General features: G+C 39.2%; 1 protein-coding gene across 1 annotated transcript in view; it reads left to right on the top strand.

Moving 5' to 3' along the window:
- Positions 1 to 25,660, top strand: part of LOC122351122 (fibrinogen C domain-containing protein 1-like) — a 90,689-nt gene that overhangs the window by 43,750 nt on the left and 21,279 nt on the right. Inside the window, 1 exon segment of the mRNA XM_043248008.1 lies at positions 10,768 to 10,864. Coding sequence (XP_043103943.1) covers positions 10,768 to 10,864 — 97 coding nt within the window.

Genomic DNA, 25,660 nt, shown 5'->3' with positions numbered 1-25,660 from the left:
AGTCACTTTTGATCAATTGAGTGCATCCTTGCCGAATTAATGTATACGTTTCTTTTAAAAAACAATTACAGACACAAATGATGTATGTAGTCGTGAAATGAAAGCCCTTCCCCTACGACATAATCCGATCACAAGCGGTCACAGGAGACACGTTAGAGAAGCGCGATTTTGATCGGCTGACCAGTGTAATTAGATCAGCCATGACTGATGGTAATACCTGATGTAAACAAGGCTGAAATTAAACTGCAGTTTTGTTCAGAACAGTTAGAATTGGAAGAAAAGGGAACATTTGAACGATGACACTGCAGAGCCTGACAAACTTGAACCATGAAGCAAAGCGGAATAAGCACGTATGAGCCTGAATGAAGGAATCCTTTTTTTTCAGACTTGCTAGTTTTCCCGTCAGTAGACCTCCTTACTTCAAAGTGTGTTATCTGCACAGGCCCAGCCCGGATTAAGGGCTGACTTGATTAGGTGTGAAATGGCTCTTTGGCCTCCGAGAGCCCAGCCCTTTGAAGTGTCAGTGTATTTTCTGGACAGTATTGTGTGTTTGGATCAATTTACACCCTCACAGTGAAAGACAATGGCACAAGAATGGCTGACTTTACTCTGCCTGGAAGTACAGCTCGGATGCCATGAACTTTTTATTCTTTGGTTATACTATACGGAGTGTCCTGACCCTCTAGTGGTTTAAAAGTTATTTGTGACCATCTTCATTTTGTCCCACTGTGGCATTTTCAGGACATTTTTAGTTTGGGGACAGTGACACTCTGAGATTGCATAGCATATTTAATTCCTATGTTCATTTTATAGACCGCAATTTGTCACATTTGAGTGAATTTAAAGGAGTAAAATATCATTTTGTTGGTTAGAACAGATTTGTCAGCTCAGTAGGTAAATCATAAGTTGCAGTTCTGTTCATAATTTTAGCCATATTTTCTCTCCCTACCTTCATGATTTCTGGCATTTTTTGCCAACAAATTTCAACAGCTTAAAATGTGCCAAAAAAAATGTAGGCCAGGTGTTGTTTTCTCACCAAAACCATATAATTTCCAACATCTGCTCAAAGAAAAGTTCCGAAATGGTTTAAAATTCACCCTTTGTGTAGAGTTAGTGATGAAACTGTGATAAAAGGAAAGAAAGTAGTACAATTTCTTTCTTTAAAAAAATGTCTCTGTTTAGAGTAAATATGATTTGGCTTGGCTAATTTTCGAAGCCTTTTCCCACATCAAAATTTATGTTGCGCAGTCTGTTAAAGTTGTGGTTTGTTCATATTTTTTGGCATATTTTCTCTTCCTGTTTTCATGTTTTATGTCATTTTTTGCCAAAAATTTTCAGCAGCCTGATTTTTGCCAACTCATGGCATGCCAAAAAAAATCACGGAATTGTTACTGATGTTAATGCTGTTGTTTTTCTACCAAAACCCATGCTGTTTCCAACATCTGCTTGAACCAAAGTAGTAAAATTATTTAAAATTCATCTCGTACGTCCATTTAGTGGTGAAATTCTGATAAAAGAAAACAAAGTAGTATGAATCAATATCAACGTTTAATCCATTCTTTCATTAATATATATATATATATATATATATATATATATATATATATATATATATATATATATATATATACACCTCTATATAATGTAGACACAGAAATATATCGTAGAACAGGAATGACACTAATACCTGTAGGCAGTAAAATGATTTTTCTAAGTTAAACAAAAAAAAACCCTCTTCTGCTTTTCTCTTTTTCTCTTGAAGGACATTTTCCATTGCATGTCTCAAAAAAAAAAAAAAAATCAGATTTCCTGCTTGGACAGCCGGGTCATGCTTTGCAGTACATTTTTTTTCATTGACTTTGTTTCAGATTGATCATTTGTGTCTAAAGAGACCGCAGCGTAGGTCAAAACCTGACTTTAGCAAAAGGTATCTGCAAGCTTTAGCCGATTCTTTCCCTTATTATGTACTGCAGATGCTTTGCCAGAACACGATGCGTCAAAGTGAACATTCTCAATCATGCGGCAACAACCCTGATCTCATGAGCAACAGTGACACAGTTGGCACGCGGCGCAAGCTAGCAGATTGATAATAACCTGAGCAGCCAATCAGACGTGAGCGTCGGGTGTTTAAGTACAACTTGGCTCTGATCGGGTTAGCGGTGTTTGTTAGTGAGTTTATCGGCGCTGACAGGATTACATGGCTTTGATTTGTGGAGGTAAGAAGCGTGGTTCTTCACAGGTGGCGTAGATCATTTAAGAGCCTGTTCATTCCATGTGCTTAAACTTCATGACATGATGGGTAATCCAAACGGCTTAACTGTTTGACCTTAAGCTGCTGAGCAAGGATCAGGGTCTCCAGCAACCTGTGACACAGATTGGATGCATATAAGTGTGCTGTGTGTCTTTTGAAAAGTACTGATAACGCCCACATATTTTTATGGTTAATTAATATAAGTAATAAGCCATAAGTAAAGGGATCGTTCATGTCACGTATGAAGGGTCTGAGGCGTGCGGATCCATGTGCAGGCTTTTATTAAATGAAGGCATGGTCAAAACAGGCAGGCGTCAAACAGGGCGAACAGGAATATCAGAGGCAAGACAATAGCAAAATCCAGAGACAGGCGGTGGTCAGGTCAGGCAGCAAACAATCACGGAATCAGAAGACAGGCAGGGTCAAAACCAGATAAACCAGAGACAATAATCCACGGGCGATCTAACAACGAAACAGGCGAAACAATGCAACCTGCAGTTGAGTGGCTTGCTGCAGTATTTATAGTCCTCTGACAGGAAGTAGCAGCAGAGGGAGTGATCGCAGATCACCCAGAGGTAAGAGCTCCCTCTGCTGGCTTGGTGACAGTTCACCCCAAAAATTAAAATTGACATTATTTACTTACTGTCAAGTTGATATATGGGGGAAAAAAATATGGAAGTCAATGGCTGTAAATAACAGTTTGTTTACGTATAGTTTGCAAAATGTCTAAAGTGGACAACTAAAATAAACTGTAACCAATTATTGCTGCACGCTGCAAAATCAAAATCAAAATCTAATTAAAAAATAATAAAAACGAAACAAATTTTTTTAAATAATGGTTTCTGTTTGTGAACTTGCTAAGAAATGGTTTGTAAAAACAAAAAGTGTCATTATTTCATCATTCTAGTGCATTCTAGTCTACAAAAGGAACACACAACATAAGCTTCAGAAAACACTAAATAAAATAAATAATGCATGTTTTTAGGACCAATACACAATTAAAAGTTATGCTACAAATATGTTGTGAATAGTGTAGCTTATGGAAATAAAGTATATGCAAATTATTATTGCAAAATGTACACCAAGGAACAAGTAAATACAGTATCCAATGTTAAAATACATTTTCTATAAATTCTATATTTGATGTATATGTAAAATATAAAATACATCCAAAATGTAACTAACAATAATATATGTATAAAATGACCCTTAACCATTTCCCAGCAACCTCACAAACTGAAGCAATTATTAAGAAAAGGATAAGGCTACAATTCAATCTGCCAGACTACACAAGACGATTACAAGATTAGTCTTAATGAAATACTCAGAGTATCAGTGAGAACAAGTAGTGGTCTGAAATACACCCCTTCAATTTGTTTAATTATGTCCTTTGTGGTTTATGAAGGGAAATGAAATGCTACATGCCTGTCTTTTTGTGCATTTTTTCACGACATAAAAGTTATGCAGAATATCCGTCGCGATAAAGAATGAATAGGTTGTTTAATATAGACACTGTGTGATCTGACTGAAAATAACAGTGCGGCTGGTTTCAGTCGTGATGTTTTCTCTGTAATTTGGAGAGCTGCTGTTGGTGAGAAGCAGAGAAGGAAAGGGTCACCACTCAGAGTGTGACCTGCTCTCGCTCTGACGTCAGCTCAAATGACTTTGTGTCAGATGCTTGCAAGCCTTTTATACGCAAGCGTCTCGAAGACGCTGTGCATTCCAGTTGGCTTTCTGTTTGTGAAAAAGTCATTTTTACGGTAAATTCTAGTTATGCAATAGATGTCATGGCCAATTTTAACTCTGCATTACTCCAAAAATAAGCAGAATATGCATAATAAACGGATTTTATCATTCATCCTTCTACTCCTATTTTTTATTAATTCTATGTCTTTACAGTAGTTATATTGTTTGACTTGTGCACACGCTACAAATAAATGAAGCAGCATTTATTTTGCCATTCAAGGTTTAAATAGAATACATAAAACTGCTCCATTTACTGAATATATTTAGTATAAATTTTAATTAAATTTGGGCAAGGTTAAGTTACGTTTTGTATACAAATTTTGTAAGCCTCCCTAGTGCAAAATAAATATAATAAAATGTATTGGAAGACCATTTATTTCACTCTTGGTATACTAGTTCTTTATAGTAATTGTACTTTTAATATACTAAACAGAATACCTAAATTCTGATAAATCGGAGCAACTAATTTAGTCCAACTAAAGATATACATTATTGTGCTTAAATGTTGCATGTATACTTTTAGTACACCTGAAATATCTTGCATTTAAAGAACAATATTTTTCAATTGTGCACAAGTAGTATTCCAGATAAAGTTTATTTTTTTTTGTTTTTACATCAGCGATATGTCAGTAATATATATAAGTATTTTGAACTATACTTAGTATAACATAAATATCTTTCAAATTTTTTTTTTTGCTAGGGCTTGGAATTATGAAAATTTCATATTGGTTTTGGGATCACAAACAACAGGTTGACATATCTGCATTTTCTTCCTATAATATGAATTTAGTTTTATCTTATTTCCTCAACTCCCAAACGAATCGTTTAATGATTCATTTTCCCATACTTCTCCAGTGATTGGTTGATTTCATTAAAAGCAGTGTTTGTGAGCTTATAACGCTCCAAAAACGGCACCTAGTGACAAGAAGTTAATTTGTATTTTCATTCAGACCAATGCGAAAAGTTAATCAAGTGGATGGACAGCATACTAATGTTTCACTTCGTCAACATGAAACTCGTTTCAGTGAAGCTCATTTTCAAATCTCCGTAATGGTGCCACTTTAAAAAAAGCGTAATGCAATAACTTGCAATCTACTGTAAAAAGCTAAACCAATAAATTGCGAATGAAAATCCCTGTACTGACGTGACTGAGAGCATTATCACTAATATGACCATATTAATCGCTTTAATTATTCACCTTTCTGATCATGCGATGTACCGTCAACATTAGTTTTTAGTTTTGGATCAATATAAGAGACAATGTGGCTGTAGTAGAAAGCAGACACATCTGTGGCGCTCTGAGCGCGCTCAATCACCGCCTCTGACCCCTCCGCCAGTGCAACCAGAGGTGGAGATGCCACAAGTTTATACCTCCGTTGATTGACAGCCCTCGGGGAGACCATTGTCAAATCCTCCACCTCTTTGCCCTGTGTGTGGTCAGACTCTGTTTTCTGTCAGAGTGACAGGAGGAGGCCGTGTTTTTTGGCACTGAATGTCTTCTCTTGTTCCAGCCCAGCAGATTGTTACCAGCGGTCTGTTGTGCAACTGCTGGCTGCGGGAGGGTTCTCAATGGGGAATATGAGCGAACAACATGATTTGATTTCAGTTATTTTTTGCAGCAGGGTTGTTTTCTCTGCTCTCAGCAATATGAAACCAAACCTGCCAGCACCTAGCGACTCTCCGGTGAAAAACAGCCCACACTGCTACAGCATTTATAGCCCACAAATGTTCCACTGCAAGCTCAGAGAGGCTATTTACCAAAAGGAGTGACATTATTGTTATATTTTGCAACGTGCGCGGTTAATAGATGTGAACAAAGCCTATCATTGAAGTTTAGGGTATTTTTAACTACAGGTTTAGTCTGCTGTTTAAATAAAAGGTCATCGATTTTTTTCAGGAGTCTGATTTTGTTGTCACTCTGTGGATATTAAAGATCCCTTTCTGCATTCATAGTATTTTAATGCATTTAATTTAGAATGGCTAAATTATACATGGGCCATGTTGTTTTATTTTAAGTGTTGCAAATCATTGGCTGCGTTTTTGATCAAATTTGGTGCCAAGACATTGGGTCAAAACTGTTTTATTTGTGTTGATGTTTGCTTTCTATAACCTTTGCATGTTTTACAGACCAAATGAATAGTTTAGATTTTTTTCTACTTTTTTAGCAATCAAAAAAACTCTAAAAAACATAATGATAATAATTATTATTATTATTAGGAGGAGGCTGCAACATGACTATTATTATTATTATTATTTTTAATATTATAATTTATTATTGTATAAAATATAATATTTGTAGCAATTGCAAATTACATTTTAATGCAAATTTTTAATTATTATTTATTTGTTATTGGGTGAGGTTATTGTTTTATATGTTCAAATTTTATTCATGATAATATTTGTCCACAACAATGTTATGCCAAGAATATTTTACTAGTTAATTTTTTTTTGAAAGCGTATATATTAGATGTAATAGTGTTTTAATATCATGTTCTACTCCAACAACTTACTCCATATACTGTGACAACATGCCCCACTGTTAACTAAACTGTACCTCTTAAAGTGACAGCGGAAACGTGCATGCTTTTTTTTTTATTAATTTGCAGTCTCCCCAGCGTCTTATCTGGCCTGTTGGTAATCCTGTGAACAATTAGTTCTCACTTTCAACCAAAATAGTAAAACAATGAAAAATGGGGTAGATTACAAAGGATATCTCTTGAGAAATTACAGAGGTCATTACCTGCACTCCAAAAGATAAATCAGATATTATAGAAGCGTTGTTAGACCAATAAACTCTCGCTTCTTTTCCTCTTCTTTAGAATTAAACCTAGCCATCGGCAGCAAAACGGTGAAATAAATTCGTAATCTAATTCGCTCAAGGGAGCCAAAACACTCCATCATTTTCTGAATATTCAACACAATTCTCATTTTCCTTTTAATCTTTCACACACTCCCTCTCTTACGTTGACTGCAAATGAAATACTTCAGCTAATATGAGGGAGGTTCAGCCTTTGAGAACAATTATTAATTTTTACCAGCTCGCTAGAGGTGTTTCAAAACTCCCCCGGGCCTCGCTGTGTGCCGTCTGCCGTAGTGCCGCAAATCAAAGCGTAGATAATTAAGAGATAACGAGACGATTCTTAAGGCTGCTTTCCTTCTGAGCGGGCGACTCAAGCGAACTGTCTTAAGGAGGGAAGATTGTTCGGCTCGTTCTCTGTCTGAGTTGTGCGAGCGCGAGAAAGTGACGAACATCTCGTCTGCTGCGGAACAAGGTCATCCGTCTGCGTTAGCGCTTCAGACAAAGTGCGCGACCATTCGCGGCCCGACGCGGAGACCTGGAGCCGAGCCTCATCTGCGTCGAAGGACTCACGTCTGCTGCCGTCGGAGATTCATTGTAACTGGAGAAATTGCTTTTGGGACACATCAGCTGGAGTGTGGCGCTGGAATTAGGCTAACAGAAATAGATACGCAGAGGAGCACAACGGCAAGAGTTGAACACAGTGGTTCCCTTCTGTTTGTGGCATCATGATGAAAATAATATCGATTTACATCCTTACTAGGGCTGTCAATCATTTCATGATCTTTCTGTCAAATTACAAATAACAAGCATTTGCTGAGAAAAGTGCACAAATTAAAAATGAAAAAATTGAAAAATTTGTTTGCTGGGTAATGATTAATCGTGATTATTTGCATCCAAAAAGAAATATATATTATATATATATATATATATATATATATATATATATATATATATATATATATATATATACACACACACACACACACACACATATATATACGATTTTAGCATAAACGTGTATTATTTATATATTTTTTTTCTTCTCTTTGACTTCACAACATCATGAATTGATTTTATTTCATAGTTACTATACTGTTTACCAGTTGTGGCATCTCATATAGTCTGACAGCCTGCTCCTATATGTGCTACACAAAAATACATGCGTAAAATTGATAGCCCTAATCTTTATTTGTATATATTTAGTGCATCAAATGTTTTAGTCAGCTATTCAGCTGTGCGGTGACACAACATGCCCGAAGCCATCGGTCGCCCCCGGTATCCCCTCTCTGAACCTTAGGAATGCCCCAAGATGTGCCCACCTGAAAATATGCATCTGATTTTCCTCCATCTAAACGGCGCCTCGCTTGAAGTCTGCTCATGCTGCGCCGGTGGGAATATTCAAAGCAGCACTTATGAAATATTTATCGGAACACGAAAATTTCCCTGTATTTTAATTACCTGTTTTATACTCGAGGTACAATAAAGATTAAGTGAGCCCACTGCTGAAAGGTGACTCAGTGTTCATTTACAGAGATTATGGTGAATAATTAAAATCTTTTTGGTTGCTCTGCGGATTGGAAGAGGAACCAATGAAAGGATTTATTCAGAGTCAAGCCACATCCATTAATTTTGAATGCGGCCCAAAGCACCTGCACAGAGTGTTGGCATGTTTTATTGAGAGAGCGGCTGTGTTTTCCAGGATCACATGCCCAGGAGGTCCCTCTCAGTGGTCTTCTCTGCAGAATCTATACGTTGTGTATCATCACACATAAAGCCCCTTAGCTAAACATAAACTCTTCCAACAAGGAAAATGCACCTTTAGTATATTCAGGACTGAGACTCCTACGCGAGTATGTGAATTCATGCATTTCTAGCGTCGCAAACATGATTTCGCAAAGTACATGTTGCGTTCTTGAAAAATATGTAGAGGTCGGGGAAATGATTCATTACATATTTATGTAGTTTTACTTTCAGTTAATAATAACTAAATTATTTAAAATATACCAATTAGTAATTATATATCACTGAAATTTAATTGAAAAAGTTCATTATAATTATAAAATTAATTGACAAAATGCAACATGCTCCATGGAAATTACGAAATATAAAAATTATACACATATATATATATATATATATATATATATATATATATATATATATATATATATATATATATATATATATATATATATATATATATATATATATATATATATATATATATATATATATATATATTATATTTATATTTTAGGACTGGGCAATATATTCATTGATATATTCATGCTCATTTAGTCAGTGAAGCGGTTCCTTTTAGTTGTAAATCTCCATCAGCTGTTTTGAAATGTAGCAGCAGTTAATACACAGAGCCGTAGATCACTGACAAGCTGCGCAATATTGCGTTCAGTTTTGCAGGTGATTAATTTGCGATTCATCCATACCACATATATATGAAATTCCACTTTACTAAAATATTGAGTCAAGAAAATCCTTTAGAAATAAGTGATAAAATTGATCATACAGGTTTGGGATGATGCAATGTTCATACTAAGTAACATTTACATACTTGCCTAAATTTTTTGCCTTATTTTAAACAAACGCATCAACATCTCTGTCATCTCGTAAACAGGATGGTGGTTGTGAGGTCGGAAGGTGGTTTTACTTGAGTGTTGCGTTCCTTAAGTTCTTCCCGACTTGTGTAGGTGAGGGTGTTCCTCTGGGAACTGTCCCCGGAGGCATGTGTGTTTTGGTTTTGGCAGGCACTGGTGAGCATGTGAGAAGGGCGCTGTGCTCGGCTCATTTACATTGATGGCAAGACTTCTCCTTTGCTGGCATTTTCAACAGCCATTGATCCACTGCCTGCCTGATTAATCTTCTATAAAGGGATCAGGAGTCAATTAGTGTCTGAATTTCACTTTGAATTCCACGTGTGCGTCACCTTTCCCTTGAGGACCCCAACCCGTCTACAAGCGTCCTCTGTACCGCACTCCTGAAATATCCATCTACAGTCAATTTACATGTTTCCCCTTCATTCCTCTCAGAGTAAAGAATACATCTGCATACCAAAGACAAAGGATGTACCTGCAGGAAAGAGACGCATACGTTAGCTACCTAGAGACTGAATCAGGTTTCACTAGGATTCATTAGCTTTCTGTTTTTAAGTAGAAGCGAGCAGAGAGTTCACGTAAGATTTGACAAGATAGTGCTGTGCTGGCCTGTTTGGTAATGTTCATAAGACTACCTAGAGAGTATTTGAAGGCATTGTTAAGTAACAATCCCAGAATGCCTTTTGTCAAGCACAGAGAAATGTAAAGAACAAGTATATTTGTGTTTCGTTCAGGATTGAAAGTTAACTTAAATATTATAAAATTCTGGCCAGTACAGAGTAGTTGTTGGTGTTTTTTTCACGTTATAGTAACTATTAAATAGCTGATATTAAAATTCTGTACTGTTTTGGTGAAATAGAATAAAGTAAAACACTAAAAGCTCTAAAAATGAATTTAGAAATGACAACATTATAAATTTTTTTTGAACATGCGTATTAATGCAGATTAATGTACACAATTATTAATTATTAATTTTATTTTTATTATTAATTAGTAACTAGTAATTTTATTTTCTTTAAATTATTGCCACAAGTAAAAAATATATATATATATATATATATATATATATATATATATATATATATATGTAGCATCTTATGATATATGTATGTAATACACACCATGTCATACATCTCTCATTGGAGCAGTATAATCTGAAGCATGAGGGTTATTTCTGCAGACAGATGTTGTAACTTTACCATCCTGAGGGCAGCATCCTTCAGGGAAGGCTACAATTTGCATTTAAGCGGTGTCTATAATAATAATACATTTTCCCATTTGTAGGGGTTTTATACACATATCACCTCTGCATGAATATGTTATCGATAACAGTGTGTATTTTTTTGTACCTTTTTTTTCAGGTGATTCAACGCAGAGAAGATGGCTCTGTTAACTTTTTCCGTGACTGGGAAGCTTATCGTGAAGGATTTGGCAAGATAACGGGAGAGCATTGGCTTGGTAGGCCTTCTCTGTCACTATCTGTAATGCAATCTGTCTGGAAAATGCTTTAGTAATATTAATGTCACTAAGAGATGTATAGAACATTTGCAAACAATTTTTCTCCTCATTCCTGAAGTGCTACTGAACAATGTTTAGTTGCATGCAGCTGTATTGATTAATTGATATCATATATATTGTATATATATTACGTGATAATCACTCCACAGTTATTTCGCTGGTTGATCGTATTTTATCATCCAGTTTCTGTTGAAGGAGCAAAACTAACCAGAATAGCTGATAAAGTTGTCTGAAATGAACTTTTTATAACTTTTTGTTTATAGAACTGTTGTATAAAAGCGAGCCCGCAACCGTGAATCACAGTTTCACACTTTTTGGTTTTGAATGGCAGTAATGTCTTTAAAAGCAAGCTGAAGAGTTATTCTGCTTCCGTCGTGACACACACACACACACACACACACACACACACACACGCACACACACACACACAAACACCCTCATCATGTTTGTCACTCCTTTTATATATGACTGTTTTTGCGACAACTGTAAGGAACACGGGCGAGTTCAGTTATTGCCACCGTGAGCTGCCAGAGCGGACAAAATGCCAAGCCGTGTGTCCAAAGCCGAACGTAGCAGATGGCTGTGGGTGGACAGGGAGCAGAGCTTTATAAAGAGACTGAATGTAGCGAGGAAACTCATCATAGCATCCACCGATCAAGCATTGGAAATTTTTTGCTTCTATTCCAATATTGGAATTACAGATTATGGCTTGTTGATTCAGCTCACAGTTAAGGCAGTAGTTTTAATAAATTTAAAGTGCTGTCATTATTTAGTAACTTTGTTATTCCCAACCTGGATTCAGTTGTTTTTTCCATGAAGGACTAAAATTAGGGCTGTATCCGACTGAGGATTTTTCTGGTCGACCAATAGTCAGTCATTTTAAGCATTAGTCGACTAATAAACCATCCAAATCATTATTATGAATCTTTAAAGTCGGCATGAAACAGAAGTTGAGATTGCCCTTTTTTCCTTAGTGTGACATATATCCGATTGAAATGCCTTCTGAAATGTGAAAAAATATGGGGCGGGGCTTGATTCTGTTCTACGGTAATTGATTGGACCGTTGGAAGATAGGCGTGGCTGACAAAATGGAGGCAGATTCGAATACAACGATAGTCAAACCCGTATGCCATCGCTCCGGAAGAGAAGATGAGTGGTTTTGAGGGGGAAGGGAGGTTTACGTTTTTGATTAAAGATTAAGAGAGCGCATGAATTAAAAAAAAATTGTGAAGTGCACGGATAAGTTATTTATAATAAACACTACAGTATTCCATTAAAAAATAACTCAATTTGGATTTCATGCCGACTTTAATTGCCTATAGCCTAATAAGTGCACACACAAAGCTTGCCACAGCAGAAGTGATGATTATGAATGTGTCAGTGAAAAACAGTGAGGAGACTGCATTAATGTTTTAATATTTTGATAAAGTAATGTTTTCTTTGAAGTCGGCGACACAGACTCACGGACATGATCATCTCTTCAGTAGCGACGCGCCTGTATGTATGTTTCATATGGATTACGCAATGTGAGAATATTTGCTTTGTTTGTTCAGAGGCCGAGACGGCAGGAAGCACATACCGTTTCCTTTCATTATTTCACAAAAGTCTGATTAGATTTTTTGAGCGCATGCAAATAAACATAGCCTTTACAGATTAGAAAGAGGCATTACTCTTATTTGTTTGACCAAAAATGAACAGTAATTTAAGCGCAAGTGAGCAAAATAATCTTGTTTCAAACAGATTATTATTAAGATTTCATTTTGACAATAATTTTTAATTATTGTTTCGAGATAATTTATTATTAGTCTCGAAAATCCTTCTTGATTTAAGAATTAATTGACATTTTAGCTTGCAACAGGACAAAAAAATCTAGGCTAGAAAAGCATTTTCAGCGTTAGGTCTGTTTCTCACACAAAGTATGGCTTCAAACCCGGAATAGAGTCATATGCTCACTTTTCAAGACACTTGACAAACCAGGTTGTTATGAACTGTCACTGTATGGGGAAAGAAAGCTTAAAGATTCTCCAAAAATATCTGAGAATCCATTTGAAGTGATGTGAGGCGATTAAATGACAGAATTTTCATTTTTTGGATGACCTATTCTTTTAAACCTGATAGATAGAATAAGGAAAACAGTGTGGTTTCTTTGTGTGTTTTCCGTGACATCTGGTTGCTCTCCAATATGTTGGACGTGAAGAAGATAAATTGCATTTTCTTTTATTTACTGCAAGGTTGCTCCTCTTTCGTGGAAAAAAAGATGGAAGTAGTTTCAGCAAAGGCGCTGCTTATGGGCTTTTTTCGCCTTCGCCTGATAAACATTTTAAGTCTAGACTTGTAGAGTTGTTGTCTGTAATGTGCGCTCAGGGTCCTGTGTCTCAATCAGCTTTGATGAACTATGACAGGCCCGTCACAGACTGTCATCTTGGAGAGATTGACGGCTTCACAGCTAGTGCAGGACAGCGCTGGCTAGCAGCGTCTCTCGCGCCCGCTGTGGCTGAGAATGACTTTTCCCACGGCCTGCTCGTTTTTCTTCACAGTGAGTAAGACCAGCCTAGAGCAATTCCACAGGCTGTTCGACAGGGGATATTGCTTGTGCCTCTGGTGGTCAGGGGTTCGGGTCCCCTTGGGCAAGCCCAGGACGGAACAGTCCTCCCTGGAGTGACGAGGTTCAGAGCCCTGCCTCGTGGTGAAGATGTGCATCAGTGCCAATGAGTTGAGCCGCTCCTGCCCACGCTCTTAATCAATAAGAGACATGAGGGAGCTGGAGACAATTAACCTCCAGGGCTGGCGAAATGAGTTCCAGAAAACATCAACAACACAGACTCATCAGAAATGAGGTGACAGGGAAACCGAGGAGGGCAGAGGACCTGTAGCGAGAGACAATCTAGCCTCTCACCTCCAACAAATAGGATACGGAACACAGTTCACAATAGCTCTGCGCCAGAACCTGCTCGGGCGCCGTTCTGAATTGAATTGGGAATGCCTGATGAATTCCAGTTCAGCTACTGGATTTAAACTGATTCTGAACAATCAGGAGCTATTTGAATGTAAGAAGTTAGAGTTATAGTGAATTGGAACTAATCTTAAGGAGAAAAGTTTTTAAATGCCTTGGCTAAAAGTTTTGAAAAAAGTAAACCGAAAAAGGACCAATTTAAGGACCAATTCTTACTATTAACTTACTATTAAAGCACCCTGTTATGGGCTATGAAAACAGGTTGACATGCATGCAAGGTCAAAAAACACTTTCGTTTTCTTATAATATGTATTTATTTTTACTTTGTTCACATTCCCAAAGTCTCAAATTTATTTAACGATTCATTCTTCCAAACCCCTTCCAAACCCCTCCATTTAAAGCATTGTAGGTGTGTGTTTTTAATGCTCTAAAAGCAGCACCTAGTGGCAAAGAATGAATTTGCATTTTTATTCAGACCAACATGAAAAAACCAACAAGTGGGAGGGCAGAAAGCTAACTCAAGAGTCGACTCTTTCTTTTGAGAGACAATAACTTCATACAAGGTGCACTTTTAGATTTAAAACATTGCAGGATGTTTTTGTGTGAAGCTGTGTTACACACTACATAAAAGCTCATTTTCAAAAATCCATAATAGGGGCACTTTGACTATGACTTTTGCCTCAATAAAAGTTAAGGGAGGGGTAAGGGCTCTAAAATGTGGTCACGCAGAAAAAGGCATTAAATATGTAATTTGTGAATATTGTTAAATAGCCAGTATGCTTGAATAGAGTGCTACAGGGTTGGTGTATTTTTCAAGGGGTAAAATTGGCGAAATTACACTTACGCTGCTTCTCACCCCTCGTTTTGTAGTTTAACCCAGTTTGCATCACATTAGGATTGTTCCGTTGGCTTTTGGATTATTGCAGAAAATTACCTCTGTGACCAAAAAACATTTATGATTCCTACACATTTTGTGATAATCTTCACAAGTGAATACAACTATTACAAACGCTGAGGCCTAAACTGGCAGAAGCAGGCTATAACAAACCACACTACGGTTGCATGACTTCGACATAGCCATCACCAAACAACTCTTTCAGTCTTTATTTAAATGTTTAAGGTCGCAAAGTATGCAAGAGCACAATTACAAACCCAGCGAAGCTGTGAAACAGACCAGTGAGTAGTTATGTTTACTTGTTAGCCATTATGGCATTTAATGTCCTTGACACAGTCTCTGTAAACAACTGCCTTTTTCAAGTAGAAATCTTATATATGTAACACGAGTGGGTCATTACTGGTGTATTTTATATCATGGAATTAAGTCTGAAAATATCTTAAGTCTGTGTTAACCACAGACCTTTTTAAGGCTTTTAAAAATTTTGATTTCCAGGGTTTGGCCTATGAAAAAATGTCATCTATACAGTACTCTATTAAACTTCCTCACATCCCTCTTCCTGGCATGCCAGTTAAACTTCCTGTGGGACGTGGCCAATCTAATTGAAGTTCCGACTCACAAACTCATAAACTGATTTCATTAGAGATTTACATTGCCAAGTGATCAGTGTGACACTCTAATAAGCATAAAAAACTAAAATTTAATTTTAACTTTAAAACTTAACTGAACTTTTTCGCTGATACTTTTTAATACTGAGTAAAATATAATTATATTTATCGATATTTCTTTAAGTTTCTGTATAGAGCGAATGCCGGACAAATCAGAAGTTTCTCAGAGAACTTTTGGCATGCATGCAAGCGAAGATCGTTTTAGTGCCGCATTACCAATTAGCATGGAATGCTTATGCATAAATGTAAGTTGAATATTAAGGGAGCAATATGAATATTAATGCACAAGAGTGTATTTTTGTGTCATCAAAGGAGAGGTTTGAATTATCATTCCATAATTTCCTTTTGTAGTGTATTAGCATATCCATTCATGATCAACCTCCCAGAGCACTATAAATAAGTCTTTTATCAGTCATTTTCACATAATTCTGTTGAATTGCTTATAATAAGTCATTTCCATTCCCTGAATATTTACAGATGATTGTCGATACAAGACTCAAGCGCTAATCAAAAGCTCACACTCTTACACTTGTGAGGAACTCCCATGATCTGTCATTGTTCTTAATAATTATAATGATTACATTCTTACTGTTGGAAAGAGCGAGAAGTGTTGTAACCTGGGATGAGTTGTAACACCACGTATTTAACTAATGAAATAAGCTAAAACAACTACCCAGCCGAGGCGATAGTTCAAATGATGAAAATCTCTGTGTAAGTATTACGGGATGTTAAAGTGCAGTGTGTCTAAAAATTAAAAATAAATATTAAAATTCTTTTGAAATACCAATACCCCTCGATGTATTCCATACTAAGTGTAAATGCATTTAAACATTTATGTACTTAATATAAAATACCCCGCCAAGTGTATTTTTGCTTTACTAAACAGGAATACAACAAATTTTGTGCTTAATGCACTTTAATTGTGCCGAAGTGCTGAAGTCCAACTAAAGATACGCTGAATTATGTTTGATTATGCAAATGCACTTCAGGTACACTTTAAATATCTTGCATTCAAAAGCTTATTTTATTCAAAGATCATGCAGTCCTCATCAATGATGACATTTCAGGCTAAATATTAATAACGATGTGCACTGTGCACAAGTAGTACTTCAAATAAAGTTTAATTATAACTTTTATATCAGTAAGTCTGCAAATGTGTTAATAGATTTTAACTTTACTTAGTATGAAGTAATGTATTTTAAATATATTACTTTTTTACTAGGATAGTTTTATGTCAGTTTTATAGCCTGATTAACGATCGTTTTAATGGATTTTAAATGGTTGAATGCTGGTATCAATTGAATCAGCAGATTTCTTTTTATACGTAACTGACTTTAACAAGTTTAATATCTGGGAAATGCCAAATCAGCTTATCAACTATTGTACTTGTACTGAACCCATCAAGACTGAACAAAATAACAGTGAAAGTGCCACTGTTTTTTTTAAAACATACTTTCATTCAGCATGCATGCATTAAATTGACCAACAAATATTTAACATAAAGTTGTGTAAAATTAATTTAAAAGTAAAAAATATAGAGATTATCAGATGTTTAAACATTAATGATAATAAAAATAATTATAATAAAAACTTTTTCTTGTGAGTCAGAATATTAGAATGATTTCTGAAGGATCATGTAACACTGAAGACTGGAGTAATGATGATGAAAATTCAACTTTATATATTACATTATAAAACATTTTCAGCTCTTCTAAATTATTTACATTTGAATAAAAAAAAAATTCTATTTGAAATTTTTATTATATTAATGAATAAGACTTCTTGCAAAAACATTTACAAAACTCTTACACTGACCCCAAAATCAATTATGAGCATAACTAAAATGTAATTACTTAACAATTGTCAAATTTCAATAAAAGTTATAGTCTTTTAAGGTTCAACACAAAATATTCATGCGTACACTTTAACATGATCAGGAATCAAATAATAAAGCAGACATGAAATTGTGTGGTGAACATTTTTATCAGAATCCTATTGACCTGTTCTTTTGTGAATAGAACTTGCATCTTTTGCTCAAAATAATGAACTTAAGGAAGAAAAGGGTGTATATAATCACATTTACTCTATCCCCGCGCAATCATCACATAGCATTCCTGAAAGTCTGTCCAGCTCCACATCAGCAGAAAAAAGGATTGTCTCCTATAATCTCATCGACCCTCACAAGCTTCATCGTCTCATCACAAAAGTGCCCTGACAGAAGTCAGAAAATGGCACAACTGTTTACACTACAAAAGATTTAGCTTTTCGTTTGCTCTTTGTCGTGTTTTTGGATACAAGATAGGACAGATGGATGTTTCTGACGGGCTTTTTTGTGACGTAATCTGACTAGAGAGACCCTGAGAGACTATGTGAGAATTTTTCAGCATAATTGATATAAAACGTGTCTGATTTGCCAGTGCTGCACAGCATGTGGTGTTAGCAACGTCAGTCGGCACTCATTAAAACCGAAATCTGGAATATCTGCACAATTGGGAAAAATAAAAGTTCAATAATAGACTCCTGTCTTTTCAAGGAAGCCAGTATATCTCTTACTCATACTTAACTCTTACTTAACATGTGTTTATATAAGGGAAGTAGTTTCACAATGGAACATTTCTAATACATCACTCATAACAAATGCTTTGCAGTTTGCAATTGTGTGTCCTCAGTCCTTATCTTCCTGAGAGCAGATACAGCCACGATATCTTGACAGAGACAGAGTCAAACAGCGAAACTGCTTTGCAAAGTATGCAATGACAGATAGTTTGGTCTGACCCTGTGAACTTCCTGCTGGCAAGGAAACTTTGCAGAAGTTGGTCAGGCTAAAGGCTGTGGTCGATATATAAAAGACTATGCAGAAGTAAAGAACAAGAACCATTATTTCATTCATTGATTTTTTTTTCTGAAGATATCATATTTCAGGGCTCACCAATAAGGATGGATTGCCTGAGGGCCAGCGTGAGAGTATTTCTGTCACTTGCTCAATCTCTAGTAAGCGCACATACATCTCCAAGATGTCTGCAAAAGAGCTCTTCATCTGGAAAGCATAGCTTTTTAATTATTGTGCACATACTTTGCATGCATTCCAAGTCATGTCTTGAAGACATCCATCTTTTAGTTGAAAGCGCATGCATCATACAGCATATAGAGGTGACACATCTGTGTTTGTGTTCATGCATTTTGAAGCAAATGGTTTCATAGCTTGCAAACCTAATCATTTGATTATCTGTGATGCACTGAATATAACTGCGATTCGAACTTTTTGTATAGAGGTTTTTATATGGACTAGTGATGGTCTCGGAAGCATTAGTTACAACAGATTGAAAATTACTAACCATTGTGGAATGGTCTAGATCATATGCAGTGTTTTTACTTGTAATTAATGTAGGTAGTGTATGTAAAGTGTGTTTTAGTGTATGTATATAAAAAAACAAAACAAAATATGTATACTTCTATCAAGTATATAAGTATATAACAAGAGGGAGACAGAGATAAATTCTCTGCACTGTCAAAATAAAAGTCACAACTCAAAGAGAAAAATTAATTGGCTGATGCTGATATTTGAAAAATGCCAAATACTGGCAGATATATATCAGTCCTGGCGATATATCTGTTGAGCGCTACTTTAAGTCAAATAAATGCAGCCTTGGTTACCACAAGATTTTTTTCCATACATTTTTTGTCAGCGCTAAACTATTTGAACGGACCATTCCAAAAAATCTTTTTAAGCCACTATATTGGCTTGCCTTGTCATGGTCACGAAAAAATATCTAGCTGTACTTTGCTCTCATTTGCTTCTTTAAAAGAGTCAGTGAAAAAGACTTTTGTGCAGGCATAGAAAATAATTTCTCAGTAAACTTGTCTTGTGCATTCGCAGTTTATTCAGAGATATGCGCTCTTGCTTCAGCTAGCGACAAATGAAGATGCTATCTCAAAGGCTTTTTGACCCATTACGTTCTCTCTTTTTTATTTTTTTGTGGCGGAGCATGTAAACAGCATGAACGCATCTCGTAAGAGAAGAAAGCGAGGGTGGATGGATGCCGTTGATGTGAAGTGACTTAGTTACCAGCAGAACATCTCAGAAAAGCATGCCGGTGGCTTTTAGTTCTTACAGCTTGACATACGAGTGTAACTTCAATTTTCTACACATGCATAAACTGGCTGTGCCTCGGGCGCTCGTGCTGGTCATGAGAGAAAGAAGTCGTTAACTGCTTCTACCAGGCTTTCCCTCGTCTCTCTCTCGATGTATTGCTGACTGTCGGAATATCGTAATCCCCCTTAAATCTCAGCTTTCTCTTTATTTTCTTATTCGGATGTTGAAGTCCTGCTGATTTCATTAAGCTTAGACAGGCATTTTCTCACCACTGATGTGGGCTCCATGCAGGCTCCCCACGTCTGGCCGAGTGAATTTTAAAAAGTGGGTTAAAAAGATGGCCGCCTCTCCTGGGTGTTTCTCCCCTGTCTCTGCACTCATTACTCAACGCAGAATCTCCATTAATAGACTGCTAGGCATTTCAACAGCCTCAGCCGCTTCAGAAATGAGCCACTGTCACATCTCTGGACTCTTTGTTTATGTTTTGTCCCGTGCCATGTGCTCCCTGTGCCCTGCCTTCCCTCCGTGTTAATTATGTTATTGTCATCAGCTGTGTCTCGTCAATTACCCCGTGTATTTAAGTCCTGTCTTTTCAGTTCTGTTGGTCCGAGCGTCAAGGTCCTTACCCGATGTTGATACCCCTGTGTTGATTCTGCCTGCCTGCCTGCCTGTTCTACCTGCCTGCCTTTTTTGTATCTTTGTTACCATTTTGAAATTAAATCCATTTACGTTTATTTTACGTGTCGTGCACTTCGTCCCGCGAAAGCGCAACCGTGACAGAACGCTCGGACCAACAAAAAGTAAATAGCGGCGTATTTTCCCCCTTATTTTTTTGTTTTTTTGCCATGTTTGCCCAGTTCAAAGACCCAAACTTCCTCATCCGCCTGCTGGAGCAGGGGGATTGCTCTCTCGAGGACTATACAGAACTATTCCTCGAACTGGCCAACGACTCCCGCTACCCGGACTGCTCTCTGCTCGAACTCTATTTCCGCGGACTTAACACCTCCAGCCAAGCGCAGCTGTCCGGGAGCGGTCCTCGAGAGAGCCTCGCCGCATACGTCGAGTGGGTGCTGGTGTCCTGCAAATCAACCATGATGGTTGCGCCTGAGGACAACGACACCAGCCCCACTCCAGATCCAGAGCCTAGCCCATCCCTTCACCGCATGGTCGAGCCCCAGCCTGAGCCCACTGCTGACACGGGGGCGGAGTCGAGCGTGACCACGGACCCATCGTCACAGAGAGCGACAGAGCCGTGGAGCGTAACAGGACCCGAGCCGTATACGTCAGACCAGGTGCGCGAGCCAGCAACGGAGCTCCCCGCGGTGGAGACAGCCGACTGCGAGGAGAGCGCGGAGTGGAGCTCCGCCCACTACACATCGGCTGAGGATGAGCTGATCATCCACCTGGGGCTGCTGGATCTGCAAAGGGAGCTGGATGATGTAGACTTGAACTTGGACTTAGACTGGGCACCTCCCCTGTATCCTGAGTTCCTGTTCCCGCTCAGCTACCCAGTAAGCCCGCTGGTTCCGCCCAGCCGTCCCGTTAGCCCGCTGGTTCCGCCCAGCCGTCCCGTTAGCTCGCTGGTTCCGCCCAGCCTTCCCGTTAGCTCGCTGGTTCCGCCCAGCCTTCCCGTTAGCTCGCTGGTTCCGCCCAGCCTTCCCGTTAGCTCGCTGGTTCGCGGCCAGCCTTCCCGTTAGCTCGCTGGTTCCGCCCAGCCTTCCCGTTAGCTCGCTGGTTCCGCCCAGCCTTCCCGTTAGCTTCGCTGGTTCCGCCCAGCCGTCCCGTTAGCTCGCTGGTTCCGCCCAGCCGCCCCGTTAGCTCGCTGGTTCCGCCCAGCCGCCCCGTTAGCTCGCTGGTTCCGCCCAGCCGTCCCGTTGCTCGCTGGTTCCGCCCAGCCGCCCCGTTCCTGTGCCCGCGCCACGTGCGCTTCTGTCCCGTTTCTGTGCCCGCGCCACGTGCGCTCTGTCCCGTTCCTGTGCCCGCGCCACGCGGCGCTTCTGTCCGTTCCTGTGCCCGCGCCACGTCGCGCTCTGTCCCGTTCCTGTGCCGCGCCACGCGGCGCTCTGTCCCGTTCCTGTGCCGCGCCACGTGCGCTCTGTCCCGTTTCCAGTGCCCCGCGCCCGTGCGCTTCTGTCCCGTTCCAGTGCCCGCGCCCGGCGCTCTGTCCCGTTCCAGTGCCCGCGCCCGTGCGCTCCGTCCCGTTCCAGTGCCCGCGCTTCAGGCGCTCCGTCCCGTTCCAGTGCCCGCGCCCGTGCGCTCCGTCCCGTTCCAGTGCCGCGCGCTTCGTGCGCTCCGCCCCGTTCCTGTGCCCGCGCCCGCGCGCTCCGTCCCGTTCCTGTGCCCGCGCCCGCGGCGCTCCGTCCCGTTCCTGTGCCCGCGCCTGTGCGCTTCCTCCAGTGCCGCCTCAAGTTTTCCCACCCTTGCCACACCACGCCGATGGATCCCAGCAGCCCCTGCGCTCATCCTCAGCTCACCATCCGGAGCTCGCCACGGGTCTGCCGGTCTCCATCGCCGCCGAGGGTGAAGGATCCTCGCCTCGCCGTCCTGCCTCCGAGACCCAGACTCCTCCTCGGCTCGTGAGACCCGTCGGCTCCCCTGGGCTCCTAGCTCCCTCCTCTACACCGTGGTCCGTCAGTCCACCAGCTCCACCAGGCTCCATCGTCCCTCCGGCTCCGCCTTGGTCTGTCGTCGACCATCCGTCGCCTCGGGATTCTCTCCTCCGGCCGCCTCGTCACTCCATCCCACCGGCTCTGTCAGGCTCCTCCTTCCTCCGGCTTCACCTCAGTCCTCAGTCGCTCTGGCTCCGCCAAGGCGTCCTTCCCGTCCCCGTCTCCGCATCAGTCGCCAAAGCCTGCGCGCGCGCTTGACCTCCAGCGCCTCGGCGTCACCCTGGCTCTTCGGCTCTCCGCCTCCACCTCAGTCTCCTCCTCCACCTGCTCCGCCGCCGCCGGTCGGCCCCATGGAGTCGATGGCTGCTCCTCCTCCATGGCTCCTCCTCCGTCGGCTCCACCTTGGACCACCATAACTGGGCTCTGGATCTCCTCCTGCTCCGGACTCCTATCTCCTTCCTGGCTCCTCCCTCCGTCGGCTCCACCTTGGACCACCATAGCTGGGCTCTGGATCTCCTCCTGCTCCGGACTCCTCCTGTCTCCTCCCTGGCTCCTCCCTCCGTCTACACCTCCTTGGACCCTTCTGCCTTCTGCCTGCCCACTCCTGGGATCCGTCCTCCACCACAACCTCCTCCCAAGACCCGGTATCCCCAAATCTTAGTCATTTTGGTTTTTGTTTGTTTTTGTTTGTTACCCTTTAGGTGCGAGGACGCACCTTCCGGGAGGGGGGGGTAATGTCACATCTCTGGACTCTTTGTTTATGTTTTGTCCCGTGCCATGTGCTCCCTGTGCCCTGCCTTCCCTCCGTGTTAATTATGTTATTGTCATCAGCTGTGTCCTGTCAATTACCATTGTATTTAAGTCCTGTCTTTTCAGTTCTGTTGGTCCGAGCGTCAAGGTCCTTACCCGATGTTGATACCCCTGTGTTGATTCTGCCTGCCTGCCTGCCTGTTCTACCTGCCTGCCTTTTTTGTATCTTTGTTACCATTTTGAAATTAAATCCATTTACGTTTATTTTACGTGTCGTGCACTTCATCCCGCGAAAGCGCAACCGTGACAGCCACGCTGTGATAGGAGCCCGTGAAGTTTGCTTTTGGCTACCTGCTCTGTTGTATTGTCATTTGCATGCGTATAGACACACAATATATTAAAAAAGATAATTCTGTCATCATTTACTTAGCCTCAGGTTATTTGAAGTTGACTTCAACATCTTTGAAATTTTTAAGTGAATATTCTGGGCAGTTACACGGTTTTTGATTTAGTTACAGCTTTTCCATTTTAATGGATAAATGAATATATTGTACATTTAGTAAATATTTCATCATGTCAAATAAATTGATTTAGTTTTTAAAAGTCAAACAACTCATTCATGTGCATGTTTATATTAACATTTAAAGGTTTGGGGTCGGTTCAGGTTTCAAGTTCAAGTTATTTTTTTGACACAAATTAATACTTTTATATTTGTCAAAATGATCAATAAATGCATTCATGTTACAGAAGATTTCTTTTAAATATGTTTCTATTTCAGATACTCACCAGTCAGTCCTGAAAAATGTGTCATAGTTTCCACAAAAATATTTAGCAGCTTAATTGTTTTACAATGTTACAAATGGTAATAAATAAATAAATAATAATAGTAAAATAAATCATTTTAAAAAACGTACTAACCCAAATTTTGTTCAAAATGTAATTTTATACATTATTTTAAACATCATCATATCTTTCATTTGCATCTTCAGTATTCATCTTCAATATTTTTTTATGCAATCATGTTTCATGCATTTTTCTGGCACAGGTGTAAGCATAATTAATTAATACATTTTTTGTGAGTGTAATTGCAGTCATATCATAAAAAGTATGCTTTAATTAAAACCGTTTCATTGCCATAATGTTTTTGTGTAATCTAGCTAAGAACCATTTGACAACATTAACACTTAAAAAAAAAAAAAATAATAATAATGATTGAGATGAACTAATGACTTTTTCTTAAACAAAACAACAAAATAGCTCATTTGCTTTATTTCCAACTCTATTCAAGCTGCATCAAGGTCTTTGCTAGCGTTCTCTCTTTCTTCGCATCCTCACCTCCTCGTGTCTTTTTGAAATTCATGGTTTGTTCTCTCACTTGCTCATTTCCAATACGTATCCTGCTATTACACTCCCAAAACCCCCTGGATGTTACGCTGAGATGTATGGCTGAGATACTGCTGACAAACATATTTTCCTTTCGCCGCTTCTCTTTACCGAATCCAGTTTTTTATTCTCCCTGTGTGTGTGTGTGTGTGCGCGCTCGTGAAAACTCTCCCTTCTGAATCACACTATTATTGTTTACTTCCACAAGATGGAAGAATCCACTACAGTGACCTCCTCAATATTTAAAAACCGGAGGACTTCGAAGAACGCAAGTCGATACTGTGACTCTCCATTGTACGGATGCTGGAGCGAGATGTTTCTGCCAGAAAGTGTTAATTCAGAATAAATTTTTAAACAGTCTAAAGTGCAGCTGATGTTGTAGTGCGTTCGATAACCGCTGCAGGAGAGAAACCTTTACATCTCACAATTCGGGAGAAGTGTGACATTTTTGTTGATCTTCTAATGAACACAAGACTCGGCGAAGTGCAATTAGCGGTGAAAAAAAAAAAAAAAAGCTTTTGTGTTTAACTGTGCAAGTGGCTTATTGATGGGAGCAATAACAATCTATAAGCGACTCTGTTGAAAAGTAGTTACCTAGACTATTTTATTAACAAATGGAAGTGCAAACCGCGCCGAGGCATTTTAAAGGATTTAGTCAAGCTCTGAATTAGTCAGTGCGTCCTGTATTGTTGGTGGAGATTGACCTTCATCTTAAGTGCGCTTTTATTATGCATTCAAAACGGTAACGTTGGTGGTTCAGGTACTTTGTACTGGAATCCTGTCCAACGTAAAATAAGACAACTGTTCAGTTCTGGAAAAATATAGAAAAGTATAGAAACACAATTTTTATCAAACAAAAAAATCCACAAAAATATAATCACTTTGGGCACCATTATTTTTGCAAGAGAGGAAAAGTTCAAGTACCGCTGTTATGGATTTTTGAAAATGAGCTTTCATGCTGTGTTTAACAGAGCTCTAAGCGACTGAAAACACCCTGCAACATTTTTATATTTGAAAGTGCACCTTGCATAAAGTTATTGTTTCTAAAAAGAAAGAGATGATTCTGAATCATTGAAATGAGTCACTTGACATCAAACTGAAGCATTATCGTATTGACATCAACCTGAAACATTAGGTCTGAATGAAAATACCGCCCACTTTGTTGGTCTTTTGGAACTCAAACCCTGCTTTAAATGAAATCAACCAAAATGAATGGTTAAATGAATGGTTAAATTGGGAGTCGTTGAACAAATGCATATTATAATGCATATTATAAAAATATGAAAGTTTTTTTTGACCTGGCATGCATGTCAACCTCTTGTTTGGGACTTCCAAAACCAGAATATGAATCTTTCATAACCCACAATAGAGGCACGTTAATTGTT

This window comes from Puntigrus tetrazona, chromosome 8 (genome assembly GCF_018831695.1).
Source record: "Puntigrus tetrazona isolate hp1 chromosome 8, ASM1883169v1, whole genome shotgun sequence".
Classification (NCBI taxonomy): Eukaryota; Metazoa; Chordata; class Actinopteri; order Cypriniformes; family Cyprinidae; genus Puntigrus; species Puntigrus tetrazona.
Note: the sequence above shows the minus strand (reverse complement) of the source record. Positions and strands in the feature narration are given on the sequence as shown.